This window comes from Notamacropus eugenii, chromosome 1, assembly GCF_028372415.1.
Source record: "Notamacropus eugenii isolate mMacEug1 chromosome 1, mMacEug1.pri_v2, whole genome shotgun sequence".
Taxonomy (NCBI): Eukaryota; Metazoa; Chordata; class Mammalia; order Diprotodontia; family Macropodidae; genus Notamacropus; species Notamacropus eugenii.
Genome location: NC_092872.1, coordinates 602371830 through 602399049, shown reverse-complemented (window position 1 = coordinate 602399049; position 27220 = coordinate 602371830). Strand labels below are relative to the sequence as shown.

The following is a 27220-nucleotide window of genomic DNA, read 5'->3' as shown; positions in this document are numbered from 1 at the left end:
TGTTGACTGGAGGCAAAGGGGGTTTAGTTTAATTTCTACTTTGTAAGTAAGTCATCCCCTCATGCGATGAGATGGACTGTTCTTTAACACCTCAAGCCAATGGGTATAATTAGGAAGGATATTCTTATACTTAGAGTTTGTGCCATTTTCAGAAGAGCTTGGTCTTATGGCTAATTCATGATCCCTCCCTGGAGGAGAGATGTTTCTAACAAGAAAGAGTCGATTCTGAAATGGAATGGAAGAAGACAGAGCAGATGGGTTTCTTCTGTAAATGAAAAGACAAGGTGCCATATCTCAAAATGAAGAGCAGGCCTTATTATTAGTGATATCAGTCCAGCTTTGAATTCTGTAATGTTTTGTCTTTTTTCCACAGTACCCAGGGCACTTCCAAAGATCCTCCATGAAATACTTAAGCGCTCACCCCAAATGGTGCTTTGTTGGGCACTGTATGGAGCAAATTAAATAGACCAACACTTTGTCTTTCCACATTTAATGTAGGGCCAGACATACTTGAGATAAGGATTTAGAGCTGGAGGGGCCCTTAAAAGCCATCTAATTGGCCAAATCCCCTCATTTTATGGATGAAAAAGTGAGGCGGTTATGTAAGCATCCAGCAAACAGATTAAATATAACCAGTGCTAAGTCATCTTGGATATTAGAGAAGAGCTAAAACATAGAATATAAGATATACTAAAAAGAATTATTCTTCTACTCTTGTAACTCTTTGGCTGATGGAGGAACGGTGTGGAGAGTCTTGTTACACCTCAGAGGGTCAAATGAATCTTTCTTGTTTATCCTCTCAGTTGAGAGCATGTTGGAGAAACTAAATCAGATTTAAAAAAAAAAAAAAGATTTCTTTTGAAATGCTCTTCTGAAGACCTCATAGCAATTCACTAGCAGTGCTGGGAGTTTTTTGACTCCCGTTTCAGGGTCCTCAGCAGCAGGTTAAATTTCCTTCCCTTAATTTGATTGCTCCATCCTTACCTGATGGGATGCAGTGTGATGAAAAGGGGTGTGTGCTAATACATTTGGATTTGATTCTTGATTTTACTACTACTTAACACAAGATGATTTCTAGGAATCATATATTCTCATATAGGGCAGCTTTAGAATAGGTTAGGTATCTTCCTAGGAAGGACAAATTCAGATGAATTAAGATAATCAGTCTGGGGGTACTTAGAGAAACGTACTATATAATTAGGAAGTTTTATTGTTCTTAATAAAGTCATTGTTAACTGCATTGCAAAGCCTAGGAAGATATTCTCCACTACGTACTGTGTCTGGAAGCTCACAGGTATGTTACAAGTTCAAGGGTCTTCATCCTATCTCCTTTTCTGGTTCTCAGCTTTATAACATCGCTGCACCATCTCAGAGCTTTCGGGACTTCAAAGTCCAGTTTGTTCCATTTCATAGAGACCTTGGCTACAGGCACAAGTACATATACAAGAGTCCTGAACTACCTCGGATATTGAGGTAAGAGAAAACAATTGTAATAAGGTCTCTTCTCCATTGACTTCAGGTTGTGACCCAGCCAAGAAAGATAACTACGGGAGTCCATCTAAGAAACAGTCGAGCCTCTAGGGAGAGGGAAGAGTCAGCTTGTAGTGGTTTACTAGCAAGATATTTTACGTTGCTTGGAATATGATAATAATGTCATTGTCTGATTATTATCTATTATAACTGTAATAGATTTGTGTTGTTTCCTGTCTCGTTTAATCTCTAGGGCAGCCCTGTGAGAGATACAGGTCAGGTATTTTTTGTTCCTCTTTTACAGTTGAGGAAACTCCTAACTGTAGAGATTGTGAAGTCCCTGTAAAATAGCACTGCTATTTAGTGGGAGTAGAGCCAAGACCCCCTGGCTAACAATCAAGTGTTCTTTCACATCTAAACACTGAGATCTTTAATGGGGTATTGGGGACCAGTGATTGGGGCAAGATATCCCTGTAGTTGGGTTTTTTTCCTCTGTTTGGTGCCTGTGTGAGTTTTGTCTGGCATTTAGGAAAAAGAGCAGGGGGAAATTTAGACCCAACAGCTCCCAAAATGACATTTTTTTCTCTCCCCCTCTCCTTTTCCTGCTTCCTCTGTCTTGTCCTCTGCCTCCTGCCATCCTGTCCCTCCTCCCTTCCTCTCCTTTACTTCCTATTTGTCTTGTTCAGTTGCATCTGACTTTTTGTGACCCTGTGGGCCATACTGTCTGTCCCTGGAGTTTTCTTGGTTTGCCATTTTCTTCTCCAGTAGATCAAGGCAAACAGAGATTAAGTGACTTGTCCAGGGCCACAAGTGTCTGAGGTTGGATTTGAACGTGGGTCTTCTTGAGTCCAGGGTCAGTGCTCTATCCACTGAGACATCTAGCTACTTAGCACATGTGAGGTTTCTTTCTCACCCCCTACTAGATGTGAATTTCTGCACAAACTTGATAGTGTAGTTGCCCTTTCCTAAGCCTTTCCTCTTGGTCTCATGCCATTTCCTGAAGTATGATGCTCCGCTCTGGCCACATTTCTGTGTGCTGGCCCTAGTACCAGGTACAGAAGTTCAGTTCTGAGGTCTGAATGTGGATCAAGAGAAGTGCCGAGCCATCAGTGGAAAAGAACAGAATCGAATCCTAAAGACCGAAGCATGAACCTCCAGAGCTGATTCAAACTGCGTGACTGGTAGAGGAGGATAGGCCTTTGATACCCTGCCCAAGGGACCAAAGACAAATCTCAAGTGCTTTGTCTTGGCCCAGAATCTTCATCCTTCTTGTGCCTGTCCTGGGAGCTTTTGATAGTTATTTCAGACTGGCTCTGATTTGACTTGTAAAGTGACTGTTTTGTCTGGGTTCCTCCAAGGGGAAAGAGCTAACAGTGGAGGCTGGTACCTTTTTAAAGCAACTTCATGCTCTGTAACAACTAGAAAGCAGAAATAAAATTTCCTCTTCCCCTGGTTCCCTTCAATACCTTACCAGGAAACATTGCAACATAGGCCATTTAGCCCATAGACCTTTATGGTTCAGCTTTTCCTGGAACTTGTTTCTAGAAAAGGTGGACCATCCTGGGCTTGAGTTTTATTTAAAGCCTAAACTAGTTCAGTAAGAAGTTTGAAGATTTCAGAAGTCAAACAAAGTGCATTTCTGATGGAAGTCTGGATTTCTTTGTTAGCTGCCTTCCAGCCCTACATGGTGTTATGGAGGAATACAATGAAAAGGGTAGGGAAGGTGCTTTAAACAGCTGGGGCACTGTGCAGAGGAGTGGGAGGGAGGTGCTATTATTACTGCCATTTTACAGGGGAGGAAACAGGAAAACAGAATTTAAGTGACTTGTCCAGGGTCTCACAGCCACTAAGTGTCTGAGGCCAGACATTTGAACTTAGCTCATCCTGAGTCCAGGATGTCACCAGCTACCTCTTGTCTGGTTGGCACCTGAACCTAATTGCCTTGTATTTGTCTCATAAACTATTTTCCTTTTTTGGTCTAGGGAATTCCTGGGAAAATCAGAACACGAGCATCATCGTGAGCTACATCACTGAGGACTGGCTGTGTGAAAGCATGAAGATCTCTTCCCCCTCCCAACCCTACCCCCTTTTCTTTTCCTTTGGTTCAGTCCACAATCCTGGAAACAGTCAGCAGCAGATGAGTCTAACACTCCAGCATCCGCATCACTCAGGAACCCTGGCTTGTCATCAAGCTTGCCCATGGAGGTGACTCAAAATGATATCAGTTGGTTTGCTTTGCCCTGGTAGGAATGGGAAGAAGCTTTACAGAGCAACTCAGCGTGACCCCAATGGACCCGAGGATTCAACCAAGTGGCTGAAAATAGGAATCCTTCTTGGAAATTTAGAGTGGACCAATGAGGGCTTTGTTTCTCTCCATCCCACAACTTGAGCTTTGTTAGGCATAAATTGGTCATGGTGGACCTGCCATAACGTGGTTGATCCTACTTCTGTCTTGCTTTTTGGTGGCGTTTTTTTTTTATATGATGGAGACTTTGTTCTTTATTCACTTCTTCTAGAAGCTCAACTGTTACTCAAGAGGGTGAAAGGGATTCTTGCTGTCTCGGAACAAGGACTTCAACCTCTAACTGAAGGGAGTGGTGGGAGGAGACTCAAAAATGAAGGATTAATTTGGAGTTCTTCCTGTCTCTCCCTAGTACACCCATAGTGAACTCCGGACGGTTTGTTACTCTTTCTCGCCCAGGCATACTCGCACTCCATGGCCATCACTCTCTTTGCTTGGTGGTACTTTTGCTAATTCACAAGACTTATTATTTGTACTTTTCTCACTTCATGTCTCCCCTATTTCTCTCCCCCATCCTTTTAACTAACCTGGGTCTAAACTGAGCATTTATTTAAAAATAAAATAGTGGTGGTGATCTGTCTTCCTTTTTCTCTGCAAACCTAGAAAAATCGGCCACACGAAGCACTTTTGAGGCAGAAAAGTTTGTACCTGCACAATGTCCATGAGACTGCTTTGCCCCCAGGGTTTGAAGGCAGAGTGAGCTTTCTCAGCTTTGGGGCTTTGTCTACTTAAAAATCTGGGACAGAACTTGGCTAGTGAATGTGAATGGAGTTTCCTGATGTCTTCCTTCTTTGCCTTAGGCAATACTCTACCCCCTCATCCAAGTACGTCCCAGAAGCACTCTCTGTGGCGAAGGCTGTTCTGCACAGTGGGATAGGAATGTTCTGGATTGCACAGCAAGTTTCCATTTCTTTGCAATACTAGTCCCATGGTGAAATCTTGCAGCCTTAGGCACAGAATGCCCATTCCTGCAGTTGTATATTGAGTAGCACGAGCACATAAGCATGCACGGGAGTTCTAGTGACATGTGCATAATGTCTGTTTTTAATGAATTTTATGCCATAAAAAGATGAGAGCATAGTTTTGGCCCATGTTACTTATGTGCTGTGTGCCACTGAGATGCTACTTATTGGAGTTATTTATTGCACTGATAGATGTATTGTTTGGCTTTTTTTGTACAACCAAATCAACATTCCACGAGATGCTGTTGCTTTCATTAGACACCTATTAAATACAATTCAACCTTAAATGAGAATATTGTCAATCTTCCCCAATTAACAAAAGGTCAGATTCTCCATAGCATGAACCTGATACTGTTTGTTTGTCACCTACAGTTGCAATCATTAGGCCAGTATTGTGTATTGAAATTTAAAGTAAAATCTCTCAAAGAAAAAAATGGATAATTTTAATAAAGTTGCCTTTGGATCACTCCATTGTTGACTCTGCCCATTTTGTGATTAAGTATTAAACAGACATCTCTAATTTCTAGGATCCATTCTCTATCTTAGGCCTCCTCACCCTGAGTTGTTTCAAAATACCTGCTCTAAGACCTCATGGGAACATGCTGAAGTCCTTAGGCCCTTTTGGTGTCTGTGGGGCTCCTGAATCTTGATTATTAGCACACTGGGCTTGTGTGGTAAAGGGTTTATTTTTATTCCAGGGCCCCAGTACAAGCCACTTCTAGGTCAGAAGTCTCAGTGTAAGTATATCCTTGTGTTACAGTCATGTCTTGTAGACATCATTGAACAGAGAAAAGAAGACAGGGGCTGTGGAGACCTGGGGAAGTGATGAATTGAATATGGGAGTGGGCATTAACAAACAGTGTAAAACACCAGCCTGAAGTTAGATCCTTACTCAAATCTAGGCCTGACTCTGCTTCTACACAAATAAAGTGAGTTGGATAGTCTTGTTCTCTAGGGTCCCTTCTGCTTTATAATTCTTTAAGTCTATGTACCTATTAACCAGAAATATCCTAGCATTTCCTACAATTTTTTCTTGGCTACAGTGGCTTATCATGTGTCATGGACAATAATATCTACTTTACTAATGCTCTTAATGTTTACCAAGAAAGCATGGAGAATTTTTGGCTTGGAATGCAGAATCGGGTGGTATGGCTGTGCAAGTCTGAATGCTTGTACCTCTGCTTGCCAGTAATTTGGGGGAGATGAAGGGGGTGTCAAAATGTCAGCAACCCAGGTCCACGGTGGGCTTTGTTCTTAGAAATAAAGATACCATTGTGGCCTTTCCGCTCCTAGCAAGATCTGGGTAAAGCCTGAATAATCAAAAGATCAATTGTTCCATGTGTTAAATGGTCTCAGTTTCTTTGGATACAAAAAACTTCATTAGTTCACATTGTGAATAATTCTTGATTCAACCTGCAGCTGTGAGCACAATTTTGAAACAAGGGGAACAAGGCAACTTGTCGGCTTCAGTCTTAGGGCCTCCACAGCATCCTTCCTTATCAAGTGTGTACAGGGACTGAAATGAAGGTGCGTTGGAAAGGTCCTGGGAGTGGGCCCAGGAAATTTTAATAGAATGAACACCATTGACATTAAAATAGAACATATTTTCTTTCAACACTTAATTATTCCAACATTCTTCCAACAATTAATGCTTTAATCTCAAGGAGGCTTTTTGAATAACTGGTTTTCAAGCCACTGTGACAGCATTTCATAAGGCATTTGGCTGAAGAGGGGCATCCATGACTGAAAGGTGGGCATGTCACTGCCCTGGGTGTCAGCTTTCAGAAAAAAGTGGGCTAATTTCCCCCTGCCCCCATGATCAGAGCAGGGCTGAAGTTAATTATTATTGAATTCCACATTTTCCCCCCACATTTGTGACATAGTGGCACACCTTCGTTCTCCACTAAGCCTGACTTACGGCAATCTACCTTCTCAATGAAGAGGAGAATGAGCTGGCATCTTCAGGTAGGGCTGGCTCCTCTCCCCAACCTAATTTCCTCTACCACCACCTCCAGGGGTGAATTTTTAGTAGCCACTAAGCCAAAGCAATGATGAATAGGCATCTGCTCTCCTCAATCGGTGTCCTTCCCTGGCAATGGCTGGCTGTGCTGCACTCTGGAGTGGAAGAGTGAGGATGCTTAATTAATCCTTTGTGGCTTCTCTGCTTGTTACTAGGCATAACTCAGATGAACTGGTAGTGGAGGATGAGAACAGAGGGCACTGATGTAACAAACAGGGTTTTGATTTTGCATTAAAAAAAAAAAGTCTAGGATATGTGTCCAATTAACCATTGACATAATTGTTTAATCAGTTTCTCACACACAAGGATAGTAACAGTGATCCACTACAGACAGAGTGATTTCACACATACAGTGCTGGCTTCATGGAATACAGAATCTGTGTACACAAAGGTTTGAATGCTGCCAGGGTGGAAAACATTAGAGCTCTGCCTCAGGGCTAAGCCAGGTTTCCCTCCTAAACCAACCCCAGTGAGTTCCTGGAACAACACTCACCATCAGGCATTCCTGACTAAGGAAATGCCCCATTAGGAAAACCTCAATGGCCTAGCATACTAAGGGCCTGGCTTGTTAAATGGCTATTCAAAAACAAAGAGAGACAGTAAGGCAACAGATATCCATACACCCAACATGCAAGTAAGGAAGCCTCCAAGAATAACAGCTTGACACTTAAGGAATTAAAATCTGAGTTTGATCCAAATAACTGGTTCTCTTTCCAATGATCAAAAAAGGTTAACTCTGCAGCTTTTCCCATACCTTTTTCTTTGCAGACTTTCACTACTTTGGAAAATTAATCATATGAGATCTAGTCTGGAGTGTTAGCTTAGCCAGGGAGGCCTGTCCCTTACCCTACTCTCAAAGAACAGGACAATACACTTCCACCAGCAACACAGAATGCTTTGGCCTTGGTGTTTCAGCAAATGTAACAACAAAGAAACACACACCCCAGATTTGCTTTCAAATCACAATCTCTCCATTCTTCAATCCTTTACTGGTACCACTCCATTACAATGCAGAAGAGAACAAACAGATAAGAAAAGTAGGACCTAAATCAAGAACCCTCATATTCAGACAGAAAAAGGTACAACATTCAGTCTTACCTCCCTTTCCACTTTGGGAAAACAAAGAGTAGGATCTAATTGCCCTGAAAACAGATTGAGGGAGAAGCAAATTTTGTTTAGATAAAAGCCCAAAACATGCCACTATGAGCTAGGGGGTCCAGCTACCTCAGGGGTGTCCTCAGCCAAAGCATAAGACACGTTCCAGTACACCCAATGGGAACAGAGTAGTTGCTAGGTATCTGCGTAGGGCTCAGCAATATTCAGACAAATTTAATATATTCATGGCAAATAATTTGTTTATACTGAGCTAAAAAGTACCATTTTCAATTGGTAAAGAAGGAAAAAACCATAGCTAGTTTCAGTTCCTTATTAACTGTTGTTGAAAAAAAAAATAAAACCATGTTAATCTTCAGTTAAAATAATTTTATTCACCTAAATGGTGCCGTGTCCTTCATCTTGTTCTGCTTTTGACATTTCTAGGAAATGTCAGCCCAGATTATAATCACCCACATGTGGACAAACTACCAGAGAGAGCACCAGTAGCTGCCCCAGAGCTGTGATTTGGGGACCAAGGGGGGGCCTCTCTCAAGCTCGGAGTTTCCATGTTTGCTTATTTGTTCACTGGCCCTGAAGCCACATGAAGCTATATATAAGCTTTATCTCTGTTTACTTGGAGGATATGATAGGGCAAAACTAAGATAATTTGTGCACTTGGCAATAGCAACGGTTTTACCTGCAAAAAGAACAAGTAAGGACTTCCTGAACTTTGGTAAGTTCTAAGGATGTTTCTGACCAATATGGACTCTTTGTCCACCTTCAACTAAGAAGAAAGTGTGTTTGGCGATGCAGGAAAACAAGGAAAATTGGGAAGTGGGAAAATTTAATGCTAGCAAATCTATGTCCCTCACCAGCATTAGTAACTCAATCTTTAAGGCAATTTGCAACTTAAATCAGTAATACCTTCCTGATGACACCACCCACATCTGGGTTTCTGGGGGAGCTGGTGTTCTATCTGTTCAGGAAAGAGTGCTCTTTGTGGACAACAGGTCCCCCTGCTTAGCAGAGCTTCCCAAATGTCCCTAGTCTGCTAAATACCATTCTTTACATGTTGGCACCATGGAATTGGGCCAGAACAGCACCTTTTAGTACCTTCTTTTTTAAAAGAAAAAAAATGCTTATTTTCTACCTAGTCATGATCTTGATTTTTTTTCAATGGAATTGACTTTAAAAAATCCAGATATCAACAATTCTTGAGAGACAGAATTATTTCCCCTCCTGTTCATTTACACACAAAAGAGAAGACTACATAGACTATGAAATGCTATGGAGATATGAAAGGTTTCATGATCTTACAGGGTCAGAGAAGACTCTGAGGGGGGAAGGGAAGTGGGAGGGTTGAGGGAGGGAGGAGAGAGCGTGTGAGTGAGTGAGTGTGTGTGTGTGTGTGTGTGTGTGTGAGGAGAGAGAGAGAGAGAGAGAGAGAGAGAGAGAGAGAGAGACAAAGGGAATTATAATAGCCCTGGATCATTTTCAAAGGAGCCTCACGACTACTGCTGCATCTGCTATGCACCTCCAAAGCTTTTGCTGACATGCACATGCTCATATCTCATCAAGACCATTTTCATACAGACTACAGGTGTTGTGTTTCAGAGTCCCAGCAAGTAAAGAATCCAAACTGGCTGGAAGATAGTGGGCAAGTCTTCTGGAGGAAGCGACAAGACGGCAAGCAACCCAAGAACTATGCCTACGAGCAAGCAGGATAAAGCTGGCCAAGTAGCTATTCCATTCATCTTACCACCTACTAAATGCTCACTTTACTGAGGATTTTCCTCCTATCTTCACAGAGCTGCTTTTTTTTTGGGGGGGGGGGGGCCTTGGGGGGCATGGAGGGATAATAGGAAAGGGACACAAATTCCCAAAGCACCCAGCACCTAAGCTACCTCACTAACATGGAAGCACAGGCATAAATCATGCCCTCATTCTTTTCCCTCAAACCATCACCACCATCACTTCCTTCTCTGAGAAATACTATTCTATAAAGACAAGATCATCCAGTGGTGGTAAACAGACTGCAAACTGCATTTGGTGCAAAGTTAACTAGAAACCAGAAGCACTTCCATCTTGAATCCATGAGACTGCTGTTCCCAGCAGTGCCCCCTGATGGGACAGCTACTCCCTGGGGATGTTAGGGGGTGGGATCTTCACATCTGAGGGTTCAACACCCCATATCTCCCTGGCATACTCAGTGATTGTCCGGTCACTGGAAAACTTCCCAGAGCAAGCGACATTCTTGATGACTTTCTTTGTCCACTCTTTGGGATTCTGCAGAACAAAAGAGAAGTTAGAAAAACCTGTCAACTGAGGGACTATGGCGATAACGACCTTCAAGCTCTAACTGTGGCTCTCAAGGCTGTTTGCTAGGAGATGAGGAAGCCCTAACTCCTATATTTACTAGGAGACTATTACTAAATGATATGGGCCCCCAGAATGAACCCAGGAGGGTGACCAGGAGGGAAATGTACTACTGGGGAAGTCGTATGCTTGACCTGTCTAGTTTTACCAGCAGAGGGTCTGGGAATAGAACCTGGAAACCTCAGGCACTCAATTCAACTTAAGAAGTCTTTAATGATTACCTACTGTGTGCCTATTCTGTGCTTGGTGTTTCAGGAAACAGCAGGGATACAGAATGGATTCGTGTCATGTGAACAACATGAGCAGCACTGGAGGAGGGCAGTGTAGAGAGGATTACAGCTCAGACCTGAAACCCAGGTCAGCTGTCTTCTCTGAGTCTTCAAGGTATTAGAGGGAGGGAAGGAGAAGTGAGGGAGGGATAGGATGGGGAGAGACTAGCAATCCCAAATCAAAACCTCTCCTAGTGCCTAAGGCCTAACCTTCCTTCAGGACATAAAACTTGGAACAATAACCATTCAATCCATCCTTAACAGCCTTCAAGCCATTCATTAAAAAACTCCAAGCCAAGAGGTAGGGAAAGAAAAAGCATAATTGTTGCCCCATGGCCTCTTCTTCTCAGTCATGCAGGACCTGATTACTCCAATGGGGAAGAAGGAGGCTTCTCTCACTTGGTCATTTCACTGTACCCAGGAATGTTCTCTGGAGATAAGGCAGGGACAATTAAGGAAAATGAAATTCAAACACCTTATTCTCGCTCTTAAATTACAGTTTGGGTAGATACTTTCATGGCAGAGGAGGTTAAAAACTCAATTATAAATATGGCCTCTATTTTCCATGGGCAGCTAAATGGTACAGTGGATGGACTGCTAGGTCTGGAGTCAGGAAGACCTGAATTCAGATCCAGCCTGAGACACATACTAGCTGTGTGACTCTGGGCAGGTCACTTTAATCCTGTTTGCCTCAAGTTTCCTCACCTGTAAAATGAACAGAAGAAGGAAATGGCAAATCACTCCACTATCTTTGCTAAGAAAACCCCAAGTGGGGTTGGTCATACAGACACGATTAAAAAATGACAGAACAACAATTTCCTGCAACCACAAACAGTGAAGAAAAGTTTGTGTGTTACGGTACAAAGGGATGAAACTTTCTTTGGGATAGGAAACTGAGTAATTCACTGGGTCGTCTCTGGGGCCTTTGGTACTTAGAAGATCACATCACCATCCTGCTTCACCCCAACTACAAGTACACAGTTTGTAGTCACCCACAGGAGAGAAAAATGTAGCTGGCTTCTCCTTTACATCAGTGCTAGGCGCTAAATCTAATGTCACACAAGGCTGCTTGAAAGCAGGTACAAACACTGTAAAGACACATTATTTGTTAAAAGAAATTTTTGTTACCCAAAATATGACAAATACATTTTTAAAAAAAGTCTAGCACAAAATCCAGGCAGACTCCACATTCTCAGTCTCTGTGTTCTTTTTAAATCATTTTCATCCCAAATGTCAACCTGCTGGGCTTTTTAAACTCTAGACTTCAATTTCTAAAGCTTCGGGAGATTAACCAGGAAAGACACTAAGCAGCCAGAACCTCTGCTGCTAAGAGACCACTTGTCATGAGCCAAGTAACCTTGGCAAAGCAGGTCCTGGGGAAAACCCTAAGGCTTAATAGACACACAGCACATAGTACTGGAAGGACTGCCATGGGGAAGGATTCAATTTGTTCTCCTTGGATCCAGAAGAAATAAGTAGGAGTGGAATAAGTGGAAGTCAAAGAGGCAGATTTTAGGTTTATGTAAAGAAAACTTCCTACCAACCAAAGCCCTCCAACCAACAAGTACGTGCTAGGCACAGGGCTAGGCACATGGGATACCCACAAAAGTGGAATGGGATGCTTTGGGGAGGTAATGGGTACTCCCCTCACTAGAGAAAGTCAAAGAAGATCTCAGCAATCATGTCATGGAACACACTCTTGGTTACAAGACATGGTTGATGAGGTTCTTCCTAAGTCTGAGCTTAGGTGCTATGTGTACATGTATGTATTAGACTGAAAGCTTCTCACTCCTACCTCTAGGTTCTCCTGGCTTCTTCCTAGACTAGATATCCCACCTTCCATCAGGCCTTTCCTCTGAGATTACTTCCCATTTAGAAACATATGCTCTCTCTCTCTCTGAGAGAGAAAAAAGAGTGTAAATATACACATATGTGTGTATATGCACACATACACATTTATGTGTGAAAACCTTGCAAGCACATGGCTGCTTGCATGCTGTCTTCCCCATCAGAACATGAGGTCCTTGACATCAGAGATCATTTCTGCCTTTCTTCATATCTCAGGGTGCTTAGCATGGCCACTGGAACATAGCACGTGTTTAGTATGTGCTTGGTGACCAAACTTCACACTTCACGGTTAAGACTGACACTGAATATAAGGCTGACAAATAAAAAGGGATGGTGTCATTCTCGTGGCAGCCTTTTCAATGGCTTTCAGGAGTCATTTGGCCTACCAATCTACAGTGAACTCACTCACATCTATCAGTGCCATTTTCAGTTTCTCTTACCCAATATCCCTTGCTTCTTCTACTGATCTCTAAGATAGAGAAAAAAGAATCTGAAAATAGCAGCCATCCTTGCAGTTCCCCTGAGACGTTAACACAAAATAAGTCAAGTAGGAATCAAAAGGTGTAGCAGCGTGATCGCTGTTAAACCTATTCTGAATTTTCTGTTTATCACCTCATGCCTACATAACTGCATTTGCTTCCTAAGTGATTCTCCTTCCCTGTAATTTCTGCCCTCTCTAATTAATGTGTTACATCACTCACTTCCCTGCTGAAAAACACAGAGCTGCTTTCCGTTGCTTTCTGGTCTAAATGCAAAGTCCTGAATCTGGAACCTAAAGTCCTCTCATCCAAAGGCTCAACAGGAAATTTGTCTCTAATCTCAGGTTCTACTCCTCCAAGTATACTGTCCTTTCTAGTCAGCCTAGGTTTTTTCTGACTCAGTATTCATTCCTGTTTTTATGTCTGTGCTCATGCTTTTATCCTGCTAGAAATGCTCTTTCTCAGGCCAAATTCCAAGTCTGAGGCCCAAATAGCCTCCTTCATCAGCTTTCCTAGACTAACTACAATTTAAGACATTTTCTTTACTCTGAATTTCTGCAGCACAAGCACTGCCCTGAATTATTTTTTAGAAGTTTCATGTATGTAAATCTGCTTCCTTAATTAGATTTCAAGAGGAGAAAGACCATTTTTCCTTTCTTTTGTATATTTATAGTGCCTGGTATAGTGCTGACAATACAGCAAGTACTTTATAAACAGTAAATTAATAAAAAGTGAAAGAAAGAAATGTCCCTATGCTCATTCTTATGGCTACTTTATGGTACAGGTTACTTAAAAAAATCTAATGAAAATACACAAACTGAACTAGGACAGAATGACTTCTAACACTGCTGCAGTATGGTGTCTATAACCTGTCATCCTATCTATGAAAGTTTTATGGATGAATATTGGCATTAACTTTCATCTGAGGACCAACAGCTCAATGTATTTACCATCCCAATCCTAACTCTTCAGTCTAAGGAGATGTGGCAAATCTCCCTGCTGCACTCAAAGACAAGTTAAAAAAAAGAATCCCTGCTAACAACTGTGCCAAGAACAGAAGAGACCTGGGCTACAGGGGAATAGAGGGAGCATTTCTACATTGCTATGGATACTACAAGTAGAAAGGAAAAGGGAGAAGCTAACAAGGTACAGAAAGCAGAGCTTCTGGCATTTACAATCTCAAGGGAACATGTTAAGCTGATCATCTACATCCAATTATGTAACTCAGGTCTCTGAAATGTTCTCCAAACTCTAGCAACCCCACTTGGAGGCTACAATCTAGTTGTGAAAATAACATTTTAAAGAATCCTCTTTGAAAATGAAATCAATGTACAGCAAGAGAGAGATGGTTTGTTTCTGTCCTTGATGCTAACAGCTAGCCAGGAGACTGGGCAAAGATCCTTAGAAGCCAGACAGAAACATCCCCTGACAGATTGTATGATATTTGGTTGTGCTGGGCTGTGCCATCCTGCAGGAGACCTTTGCAGAGCATCTCATGCCCCTACGTTCTCAGAGGATATACGCAGCATTACCCTATATAACTGGTCCACTTTTGCTTGGCATTCTATATAGGCTTCATAGTCAGCAAACACTTTAAACCTGAAAACAAAATAGATTGTGATTAGAATAAAGTTGGGCAAAGTAAAAAAAAATACTCTGGAGAAATTGTATTCTACATGAACAAGGACATGGGTGAATAGACAGAAAAGATCCAGTTCTTTGAATTTTTAACACTAATTCTTTTAAAAAACAATCTTCATTTCTAAAGAATGAGGTACACACTGATTTATGTACATCAGTTTTGATAAACACCTTAAAGTTAGGGCTAAAAGTACTTAAGTGATGATGTCCATTAACAAAAGCGCCATTACAAACACTTGAAAATCTTAAGTGTTGCATAGAGAAAAGCTCTCTGTTTATGTCAATGAGTTTCTCATAGCTAACTTCTTCAATACTGCAAAAGATCTGAGGTAGTACTGATACGGGTATTCCTTCCAGTGGTACATAAAAAAAATCACAACCCGGCATCTAATATGATGGTTATTTTCTTCCAACTGAACTAGTTTACTCCTTGAATTAAAAGACACACATGAGGTCCATGCTTGAAGCCCTTTAGAAGCCTGGGTCAGCTTGATAACGTGGTGAGACATTGGAGCAGAACTTTAGCGTAGAATGTCATAGTGACAGACCCACATTTATTGACTGCATTTCTGTTTAGTCTTCTAGTTCTAAATACATTTGCTGAGCTTGGTTCCTGAGTATAAAATCAAAGTTTTGTGGCTATTTAAATATATTTTAATTTACCAAAGGCCAGTTCTTAAATAGATTTGCTAGTTAAGAGCTATAGTAAGAGAAGGAAAATGAACATTCTAAGCACTAGTAAGAAAAAAGTTAACTTCAACAAAAGAGCTGAAGTTAACAGCTGACACTTCATTGGCTAAATATGGAACTACTTCTTTCCTAAACACTGTACCTTAACCAGTGAACATGACCGATGTCAGTACTAGTTAACCACTCATGTTTAGACTTAAGCTGTGCAATACCACACAAACATACTAATGCTTTCTTAAGAGCCTATTTACTCCATTTTCCATCTACTAATTTTACATAATCCCAGAAGACCATGACTAAAACTTCCCCTCTAGGCAGGATTAAAGAAAGCAAAAGTCACTCCTACAATTTTTAAAGCAAGAGTTCTTTAGCTAGGGTCCACAAACCCTGATCTATAGGAAGATTTTAGGGGTCCATGAACTTGCATGAGAAAAATCAAATCTTTACTTTATTAATCTCTAACTGAAATTTAGCATTTCCTCCAATTAAAAAAATTTTTTAAACTAACACTGTTTTGAGAAGAGATCCATGACACAAAAAAATTTAAGAGCTCCTGCATTTAAAGCAAAGGCTTCTGCTTATAATTAGGCCCTTAGTTCATTTCAATAAAACTTATTTTCAGTTGTAATCGCATTTACAAATATTACTACAATTGATCTTTATAATAAGCCTTTGGGATCGGTAGGGAGCTGTTGCAATAACCCCGATTTCAGTGATAAGGAAACACAGTGAAGAGGATACATTCTGACTTAGGTAAGGTGTCTAGACAAGCCATACTTGGATAGCAGTGGTGGCAGGAGGAAAAGTTGTATCTATGAGGGCTCATGTGCATGAGATAGAGTTTAGGCTAGAACTGAAGTCATTTATTCCCAGGACCAAGTGCTCTGTCTTACAGATATGACCTCTGTCAGAGCTACAACTGTGTCCTGAAGTATATTCACCCTCAAAATCACATACGCATTATTACTGAACTAGTCTTTACTGGAGCCATCTTTAGCTCCCCTTCTGGGGGAAAAGATAAAAGTTTTTTCATGAAAATTCACTTTTAGGTGGTGCAGTGGACAGAGCAAGGCCTGGAGTCAGGAAACCCTGAACTCACTCACACACTTGCTAGCTGTGTGACCCTGGGAAAGTTACTTTACCTCTTTTTTTTTTTTTCCTCCTCAACTGCAAAATGGGGATAATAACAGCACTTCTCTCCCAGAGTTGTTATGAAGAGCAAATGAAATATTTTTAAAATTTTCAGCTCAGTGTCTGGCATTCAGAAGGTGCTATATAAATGCTTATTCCTTTCCTTCCTTTACCCCCTCAATATTTCATTGTGTCAAAATACATACAGATAGAATGAGATACAGATATACAAAAAAGAAATATTTTGCACTCACTGGGTTACACTTGAACTTCAAATCATGGAAATTTCTAGACAAGTGTGAAACTAAAGCTAATTTTCTACCTGTCATGATACATGAGCATGTTCACAACGTCCTTGAAGCAGTCAGGATCCCTAGGAGAGAAAAATCCACTGCTGATCTGGTCAATCACTTGCTTCAGCTCTGGGATCCGGTCATAGTACTCCTTGGCATTGTACCTGCAGGGAAATAAAGACAAATATTCCTGATGATGACATATGAGTAGATTATGTATGATGATAGGCCAAATATGAGATGCTCTCCCCATTCTAGTAACTTTTACTATGTGAACATACAAAGGTATGATGCAGAGTTAACCAGTATTTCCTTCTCTCTTACAAACTTCTGTTAAATAAACAACAAATTTTTATTAAGTTCCTTCTATGTTCCAAGGACTGTGCTAGGCTTCATGTAGAAGGTGGTGCTTGAGTTGAGTCTTAGAGGAAGGGAGAGCTTCTAGGTGGCCGAGGTGAGGAGGAAGTACATGGAGCCCCCAGGACTGCCACGGCAAAGACAAGAGAAAGGTATGGACCAGAGAGGGACCATGTGTAGGTAAGAGGAAGTGCCTACACTCGTGTTTCCTGTGTGATATTTAGCCAAACCTGAGGAAAGGAAGCTCTGAGAACCCCACCTATTGCAAAGATAATCGTTTTTTATGTTATTCAAAAATCATATTGTGCTCATCTCTGAGGGAATGGCCTTACTGTGAAGCTGTTTCTGCTCAAAAGCCTTTACTGGATTCATTTGAAAGACTAAGCCAAGTTCAAATTCCTCTGCCTTTCAAGGCCCTCCACAATCTGGCATCATTCTACCAAATGTAATGTCATGAAGGACTTAACTCTTTTATCTCTGAAACAGAGTTCCTGGCTCCGTTTAGGACTCACTATCCCTACTGCTGAGTTCCTCAGCTGGCCTGCTGCAACAGGACTGACTGATTTTAGGAGTTTCCCATTATTCCTCAAATTGTCTCTTCACCAGCTGTCTTCCCCTTCCCTCCACGCTTTTCCTGGTATGGAACCAAAATCAAATCAATACATCAATCCTGCCACTGCTACTAGAAAGGCTGTGTCTATCCATTCCATTAAGGTTCTACTCACTGTCACTAATACCTTTCCAAAGTGAAATGTCCCTTCCTAACATTCTCCTATATTTATTGTCTCCTTCTATTAGAATGCAAGCTCCTGGGGGAAGCTAGGTGGTGCAATGGATAGAGCACTGGCCTGAAGACAGAAAGACCACGATTTCAAATCCAGCCTCAGACATTTACCAGCTGTGTGACTCTAGACAAGTTATTCAACCTCTGTTTGCCTCAGTTTCCTCAACTGTAAAATGGGGAAAATAAAAGTACTTACTTCTCAGGGTTGTTGTGAAGAACAAATGAAATATTTGTAAAACTCTTAGCATACATAGTATACCTAGTAGGTGCTATATAAATGCTCTTCCCTTCTCTTCCCCCCTTCCTGTTGAAGGCAAGAACTGTTCTCCATTTTGTCTTTTAGGCCCAGCAAAGCACTGTACTTGGCACATACTAAGTGTTTAACAAATTGATATTTCATTCATTCACTGTCATATTCTATTTCCTACCATGTATTCAAAGTTCATAAAGCTTTCTCTGATTCCTCCCCACCAGTAACACCTTTTCCCACACAAACTTAACAAATACTTTGTTTTACATGTATCTAAAGTGCTTATCACAGTATTACTGATCATATCTGCCTGTACATGTGTTCTATCCTTCTAGAATATTAGCTCCATGAGAGCAGGGACTATCTCTTATCTAAACTGTCCCTTCTCCAGTGACCAACACAGTACATCACAGGTAGGAACTTAATGTCTGTAAAGCTGAATTCTCAAGCTCAACCAATGTCTGACTATACCAATGACCTAGAACTATTAAAAAAACAACAACTAGATGCCATGCTTTATGGAACAAATAAAAGGAAATAAAGGAAAAATGACTAAGCAATGGAGATAAACATACCCTTTCTTGTCCATGGCCTCCACATCCTCCACCCTCATACCAAAGATGAAAAGATTCTCTTCCCCAGCTTCTTCAGCCATCTCCACATTAGCACCATCCATGGTTCCAATAGTGAGGGCTCCATTCAGCATAAATTTCATGTTGCCTGTGCCTGAGGCCTCTGTGCCAGCTGTGGAGATTTGCTGTGACAGGTCGGCTGAAGGGATCACTGTGAGATGAGATGAAAAAGGGCAACATAAAACGAGATGAGTTCATTCAGCCATCTTTTAATCCTGAGTCTATCAAACTTAGTTTATCAGACACTCCTACATCTGCCAGAGAAATAATCTACCAAAATCAATGCTGACCAAGGATTTATTTCCTTAGTTTATAGTTTATAGTTTATAGAGGGAATTAGATTTCTAAAGCTTTTTAAAAAATTCATCAGTAAAAATGAGAAAAAAAAAAAAAGGTGGATTCCCAGGTGCCCAGAAGGCCCATTTAAATAGATAATATAAGATAACATTCCTTAGTAGAGTGATACTGGGGAAATGCAAAGGGCATGCAGGGAGAGATGACAGTCCAGCATAGAACAGATTTTGTTCATTGGCATTTTCCATGATCTGGCACCTAGAGACTTAGCATCAGATCTTGCAGTTTATCCCAAGAGTGCTCTTAATTAGAATTTTCCATGATTTAGATGATAGAAAAGCTGCACTCTACACTACAGTTTCTCCCCAACATGCTGGCAAGAAAGGTTCTTTTAGCCTTTTGCCTTACCCAATAAGACATCTTAGTTTGATGTCATTGCTATTCAAGTTTGACAAATAAAAAGACTGAGGGAGTAGTTTATGATGTATCACTGCTTTTTATTGTTATTACTGGCAATACTGATACAAAGAACAGCCACGTCCAGCCCTTCCTCAAAGGAGAAAAAACTAGGTTTGTAGACATGGAAGAATCAAGGTCATTCCTAACGGCACAAGTAAGACCGTGTCCAAAAGCTTCCCTAAGGAGTATTCTTTGAGAACATTATGATGAATCATTAATATTACTATGTATAGAGTAAGAATAAAAGAACATTTAGGCAGAACTCTGAATCCTGAACTATTACTACTACCATTCTCTATATAGGATTGGCAGTACCCCAAATACTATATAAAGCAGAGATGGACACAGGAGAATTGAAAAAGAGGATGGCTAGGAAGAGAGGGAAAATTTAGCCAGAAATCAGTTCATAATCTGAATGCATTCCTTTATTCAGGGAGTCTGCAAAGCTGCAACTAGCAGTTCATGCTTAGTGAGCTTAGAGCCAAGTGAAGCACCAGGGACTGAATAGATAACCAGCAACTTTGGGAATTCAAACCCCAGATCAACTCCTTACTGGATGGTGCAAGTCACTTGCCTGCCAAATATTTGTCTTCATATTAGGAAAATCAGGATTTACATTTGAGATCTAGAGCCTTCATTAACCTGGAAGAGCTTTGGAAAGGTACTCAAGGTCAGCATGTATACATACATCTGATGCATATTCCTGCAACAGCTCACAAGAGAAATCTCAGACTTTTCAGCTCTCCTTCAATCCTAGCTGCAGACATATAAGAACCAATACTAGTGGCTGCCAGAATCAGAAGTAGCGGGTGAGACCAAATGCTGTAAGAAGAAAAGAAGCATCCGATCTCTGTGAAAAGTCCAAAGCTAACCCCAGGGGAGGTTATACAGAAGGAATGAGAGGGATTTCAAAGAATCCTGCAAAATGAAGTGATGTCTCATATGTTAAATACATTTTCTTGGTTAGATGCAGTATGGCTATATATAAAGCAAGTCAGGTCACACCTGACTGAGTTTTCCATTCCTGAATTCTCAAAGGAGGAGAATATTTTAGTAAGTTTCCATTCACTGTGAAACACAGTAAGTGAAAGCTGTTAGGCATCCTACTGCCTTACTGCCTTTGATCACAGCTTCTCCCCATGTGCAGGGACACAAGAGACACAGATCCAACAGAGAGAGACTAAGACCAAAGACAGAGGGGAAGAAAAACTGGAAAAAATTCAGAGAGGAGGGAAAAGAGAAATGAGGGATGAGCTTGAAGGATAAGAGACAGGAAAAAGAAAGCCATGAGATAAGGGGAATTCAGTGCCAAGACAGCCTCTAGATGCCTGTCCCCCATGTCTGTCAAGTTCTCCCACCTCACCTCAGCTTCTCGGCTTCCTTGGCGTCATTTGAGCCCCAGATAAAAGTCCATCTTCTACAGGAAGCCTTCCCCAATTCTCCTTAATTCTGGTGCCTTCCCATTTGATTAGTTACAATATATCCTACATAGAGCTTGTTTGTACCTTGTTCTTTGCACGCGATCTCCCCTACTAGACTAAGAGCTCCTTGGGAGGCAGATTCTCTTCTGACTTACTTTGCATCCCCAGAGCATAGCACAGGATGTGGCACATGTGCCTGACACATAGGGAGCTTAATAAATGTTTACTGACTCACAGACAATTCTAATCTTAGAATTCTAATGTCCTTCTTGGTCATGCCTAGTCTGCTACGTGAGTACATGCTTTAATTTCTAGGGTGAAGTTCCGTCATGGTAGACTAGAGGATAGCTAATGATTAGCCTTTCACCCTTAGCATTCAGAAGCCTAGAAAATGTTCCCTCTACCTGCAGGCTGAGGTTTAATCAAAAGTTACTTTGTTCTAAGGAAAACCCAAGGAATGCACAGACCAGAGTCTTAGACTCCATATTACAGTTGCCAGCAGGAAGCAGAAGGAAATAGTACATGAATATGAGTTGTTTCCAACATAACCAGAGGCCACATGTGTATTTCAAGTGAAGATTTCCAAGTTCTACCTTTTTCAGCGAAGGACACTCGATAATTCTCTAAGAAGATCACTTTAAGCCTGTCCCCTACAATTGGATCCTGATTGACAACTTCACCAATGGATGTAACCAACTTGATAATCATCTTAGCCATGTGATAACCAGGAGCAGCCTGCAAACAGACAAAGATCAAAGAGCTATAAAAATACATGGAAGGCTACAGATCATTTAAGAATGAGAAAAAATAAGAAAATAGTATTATTACTAGTTTATTAGGATAAATGCTTACAAACTAGCAATTTTCTCTTGTAGGAGAAACTAAATAAAACATTAAGGATACCCTCATGGAATCATCTCATGTTATCACTCAACTTTTACGATAAGAGTTTACAGCCTGAAGCAGTCAAAATTTTTGCATTTGAAAACAGCCAATAAGTATATAGGTACATAACTAATGAGCACCATTTATTACAGTGATGGTTTATATTTTTCAAAGGAAAATGATACCATATCCTCCCCTTTTCCTTATTCCAGGAGACAGTATAGTTTGGGGTCCCTTTTTCTCAAACTCATCCAAAACCAATTACTAATGGCTCTTAAAAGAAAACTGAAATATTCAATTTCTGAACCTATCAGTTCCAGTTCAATCTGAACACTTAAGAAACCATTGACTACTCTGACCTTCCTTCCAATCTCATAATATACTGGTTCTACATCCAACCATTTCTCAATCAATCTTATTTCTAGTGCCTTCTGTCTATTGATTATTTCCTATTTATCCTCTATGCAGCTTGTCTGCACATACTTATCATGTTGTCTTTTTGATTAGATTGGCAAGCCCCTGAAGGGTAGAGACTTGGCACATATGCCTGGCACATAAAAGGTGCTTACAAATGTTTAACGATTATTGGATACAAATATCCCCATAGAAAGAGTTTTGCTTTCTTGAGATAAAACTGAGGCAACTTCTTAGCCACAAGGCTCATATGATTTCTATTGAACTACTCCAAACCTATAGTTTTTTGAAAAATAAATCCAATACTTCAATATAAAACTTCAAAGACACATGTAAACAGTCACAGGGATACTGAACACTTTTTGATCTTAACTATTTTACCTCTAACACCAATCTCACATTTCTCTGGGAACAACAATTTCTTTAAATTTGTTCATTCAATTTGTTTTTCTACTTTGGGAATTCCTTTTAGGAGTTTGGAAAGATAAGAAAGAGAGACAGTGAGATTAAAACAAATACATAAATAAATTAATTAGGAGGAAGTTAGGCTGCCCAGGCCACAGAGTAAACAAAAAGCTACCATTTATGTAACATGTCCAATATTAAACTTATCATATCAAGCAATGGTCTTATTGAGGCAGCAAGACCTGGGTTCAAATCTTGCCTCTGGCACTGACTAGCTGTGTGACAAGGGACAAGTCACTTAACTGCTCTAAGCCTTACTTTCTTCCTTTACAAAATGAGGATAAAATAGTAAGAACAGAGTTATAGAGAAGTTCAAATGACATAATATACGGAAAGTACTTTGTGAACTTTAAAAGATAAATGTTAATGTTTAACCTCTCTTTTTAAAAAACTCCCACAACCATTACCCTAATGCCAAGGTCTCACTATCCTTCATCTGGGCTCTTGCAATGCCTTTTAAATTGATCTTCCTGCCTCAAATCTCTCTCAACTACAAAGCATCCTGCATACCACTGCTAAATTCATATGGCCTCTCGAACACAGCAAAAATTGGTGAGCCTCCACAATTAGGCTCCTGGTACATTCCAGCCCAACTATTATTCCCTAATTCCCAAATGTACTTTCTGTTTTCTCTCTGTTTTTGCTCCCTCTTGCTAGAATGGCCTTTCTCTATCCCAGTCTCTACCTGCTGAAATCCCAAAGCATCCTTCCACCTCATCCATGACGCCCACTTCTTTCCCTCTAAATAGAGGTAACCCATCAAAGCTAAATGGTATTCTGTCTCTACTTTACAGCATTTATATTCTGTTTTGTGTGATGGCTGTTTGTGCACTTATTATTATATGTATAAAGCACTTAGCACAGGGCCTGGCAAACGGCAGGCACTTTTATAAAGGATTACTCACTTTCCTTCCTGTATCATCCTCCCTCTTCATCACAACATAACCTCCAAAGGCTCAAGGCTGCGTTATTTTTATTTTTTATTCAATGCACAATCTAGCAAAATGCCTTAACATCAGAACATCTAAGTAGCTACCTAACTAAAACAATACTACAGGGAATGACCTCAAAGAATGCTGACTTAATACTCTTACAGCCATTCAAGCCATTACATTGTGTCAAACAACAAATCCTGTCTCCTACACAGGTTCCCTCCAATTCTAATAACATGCTTAAGAATCTTAGAAAAAAAAGACTGCATATTTCAGAGTCCAATGCCATCAAGTACAAGACCTCCTTCAAGGCTATAGTATTTCATGAAGTGCTAAGCTTTTAATGGATACTTTCCCTGTATTCTTTGATTTGCAAAACTGATAGAAAGTTGTGTTTATCTTGTGCATGGATACAAAGTGTATAAGAAGTTTGCAGAACTAGTAGGTGTATTTGTAATTTCTATTTTAGCTCACTCAGCTTTCCTGAAATAGCTTATATACATATACTAAGTACTACATATATTTCAAAAAATATACCAAAATGGACTAAAGGGCAAATACGGCTTAATTTCCAGCTGAAAAGATAGCCAAACCCTATATTTTGGGTCCATTTTCCAAACACTCAAGAGAATGGTGTGACTGAATTGTAAGAATGCGATGGTATGCGTTTGCAAATGATTTAATCAGAGGAATTCAGAGGGGGAAATAACAAAGAGAAAAGGGAGTAGTATTTGCTCCAGGGTAAATGATCCGAATGTCAGTGGTATAGTAAGCAAATAAACGGCACAGGCTTTATCACCCTAAGCCAGCTGTCCATGGGTGAAAAAACAGTGAGTAAGCCAGCCCAAAAATGAACAACTGCATTGCTACAGCATCCTGCCACTGTTCATGTGTGCGGCATAGTGGCCATGAGGAAATTACAAACTAGGATTCCTCTAAGTTCTGTCAAAAGCCTCCTTCTTCTGACTGTGAAAGTAGGAGCAAAAAAGGAACAGCAAAATGCATTTAACCCATTTTTTTTAAAGTTATCATCCTGAATTATAAATCCAGGTGAAAAAAATTGGCAAAGATACTAAGATCCTACTTCAATAAAGTCACCAAGTCCATATATGATTCATGTGAACAATATGCTGAGGCCCTTAAAAATGCACAAGTATGATTACTGATCCACTATCACAGATGAGCTGCAAGGGACTTTACTGGGCCTCTGGTTAGTTAATGACTGATGGAATGAACAAAGTATTTAATAAATGCTTGCTATATGCACAGCACTGTGATAAGTGCTAGGGGTACACGGAGAAAAGTAAGGAAGTCCTGTTCTTTGAGAGCTCACATTCTTATGGGAAGACATGCCATATGGAAAGTTTCAGCTACTAATCACATGGAAAGGTCTCATGGGCCATGGGGTACAAGACAATAGTGGTTCTTCATTAAAGTCATTTCCACCGATAAAATCATATCGTTTTCTGATTGATACTTAACCATTTGACAGCCTCAGAGACTTTGGTGGGAAGAACTTTCCTGGATTCTGGAGTTGCCTCCAAGGATAACGGCTATGAGAGCTGGGCTGGAAGCAGGGCGGGTGGTCTGGGAGGGGTGGTCATTCCCTTTTTGTGTTCATCTGCCTGTTATAGTTCTTGCTGATGAGGAGGAAAGTGGGACCCATTTTCCACACTGATTTCTCTTCTCCAAGATGGTTACAAAGACTGATCTGAAAACATTTTTGATGAGTTAGGGGATATTCCCAATACTCTTGGACTCAGGGCCTCGGGATGTTTCCACTGAGGTCTGAGGGAAGATGGTAGTCGAGGTAGTGGTGATGGTGGTTCAACTAGACTGGCACACAATGAGTTAACTATACATCCCTATCTACATCTTTAAAAAACATTCTCTTTTCCTTATCATTAGAACTGTCCTTCCATTTCTTTAGAATTTCACATCTTCTTAGGCTGACTTCCTCAGAAGATGCTTGTTTTTTGTGTTATCTCTGATAAGTCACAGAACTTCCCTAAGCCTCATTTCATCTATAAAATGGAGGGACTGGATTAGATGACCTCTGAGGTCCTATACAGTGCTATATCTATGATCTTAAGAATTTAATTAATGAGATTCTGACTATCTTTCCAATGAATTTTTTGAACTGTGCTCTTCCCAAACCTACAGTACCTGTCCAATAATGTCTTTAACAGAAACTCTAAGAGGGTATGGTCACTTCTCCTTCCCTTGAGGGTTTCAGCAATCAGTTTATGACCCCTGAAAGTTCATAGAAAACAAAAGAAACACTGCCTCTTAGGACTGGAGAAGAGCAAATGTGTTTTCTTTTCTTTTTAAAAAATTTAATATTTTATTTTTCCCCAATTAATGTAAAAACCAATTTTCTACATTTTAAAAACTGAATTCCAAATTCTCTCCTTCCCTCCCTACCCCTCCTTATTGAGAAGGCAAGCAATTTGACACGGCTTATACATGTATAATTATGCAAAATATATTTCCATATTAGTCATGTTGTAAAAGAAAACAAAGACAAAAATAAAAACTAAAGAAAAAATTTTAAAGTATGCCTCCATCTGTATTCAGACTCCATCAGTTCTTTTTTCTGGGGATGGATGGCATTTTTCGTAATTCTTTCAGAGTTGTGGATAAATGTGTAGATATTCAGAAGAGGAAACCGAACATAGAACACAAATAACTTAATTTTTACGCCTGCTGGTATTCTAGAAAGTGTTATTAAAGGGATGATGAATGAACATCCAGAAACGGAGCATGGTTTTACCAAGAAACAAGCCACAATAACCTCATTTCCTTTTTTGACAGGGTTACAAGATTGGCAGAGAAGCCGTGTGGTGTAATGGACAGAAGGCTGCCTCAAAGCCAGGAAGATCTGGATTCAAATCTTCCCTCTAACATATCCTGGCTTGGAGGTCATGGGCAGTTCATTTAACCTCTCATTGCTCTACACAACTAAAAGGTGCTGATCTTCCTAATGAGTGAGTTTCCTATACCAATCAGATTCCAGATCTGCTATCTGTGCTCTTACTAGTCTAAAGATCAGGGGAACAGTGCAGATATGTGGGATCACAGATTTAAAATTGGAAGGGTTATTTTAAATTTAACAGCCTTTCCCCTAAACCACACTATCTCCTAGTTTACCCACATTCTAGCAAAGTATATGACAAAGACCTCATGCTATGCTTGTGGGAAAAGATGGAAAAATATCTGGAGCAAAGTTGGAGCTAGCTAAATGATACATAAAGAGCATCCATTAAAGGCTTGATGTCGGCTTGCCAAGGGGTCTCCAATGGGGTATCCAAGGGATCTGTGCTTGGCACTATTCAACGACTTGGATAAAGACATTATGAGGGGGGAGAAGACCACTACGGCTTGCCTGTGAAACATGTGGATGAACATAAAGCCAGGAAGGACGGAGAACATAACAGACAAGTGAAGATTCAAAAAGAGCTTGATGGTCAAAATGAAGATGAAATTTAAGAGGGATCAATGAGAAATGTTACACTTGGGTACAAAAAATCCATTTCACAAGAATAAGATAGGGATAGTTTACCTAAAGAGCAAGCAGACTGAAAAATAACTGGGGGAAGTTTAATGGACTTCAAGTTCAATGACAGAGAAGTCACTAAGATGCACTGGAAGATAAATGTTTTTAGCCACAGTAACTCTAGGAGACCCCCTACTAAAGTAGTAGATACTGAATGGATAAGCCATCCAACCAATATAAAAAAGTACCATAATC

General features: G+C 40.4%; 2 protein-coding genes across 6 annotated transcripts in view; one reads left to right on the top strand and one right to left on the bottom strand.

Annotated features, from left to right (window-relative positions):
- The window catches only part of ABHD12 (abhydrolase domain containing 12, lysophospholipase), a 141677-nt gene extending 136472 nt beyond the window's left edge, over nt 1-5205 (top strand). For all 5 annotated transcript variants that reach the window (XM_072634656.1, XM_072634658.1, XM_072634659.1 and 2 more), the window contains exons 12-13: nt 1346-1473; nt 3453-5205. In XM_072634656.1, the coding sequence (XP_072490757.1) occupies nt 1346-1473; nt 3453-3504 (180 nt within the window). In that variant the 3' untranslated portion in view covers nt 3505-5205. The remainder of the gene's footprint in view (nt 1-1345; nt 1474-3452) is intronic.
- A 3016-nt stretch (nt 5206-8221) lies between these two features.
- The window catches only part of PYGB (glycogen phosphorylase B), an 86958-nt gene continuing 67959 nt past the window's right edge, over nt 8222-27220 (bottom strand). The window contains exons 16-20 of the mRNA XM_072634655.1: nt 21367-21508; nt 18543-18750; nt 16606-16740; nt 14354-14420; nt 8222-10135 (exon numbers count right to left, since the gene is read on the bottom strand). Of these exons, the coding sequence (XP_072490756.1) occupies nt 9983-10135; nt 14354-14420; nt 16606-16740; nt 18543-18750; nt 21367-21508 (705 nt within the window). The 3' untranslated portion in view covers nt 8222-9982. The remainder of the gene's footprint in view (nt 10136-14353; nt 14421-16605; nt 16741-18542; nt 18751-21366; nt 21509-27220) is intronic.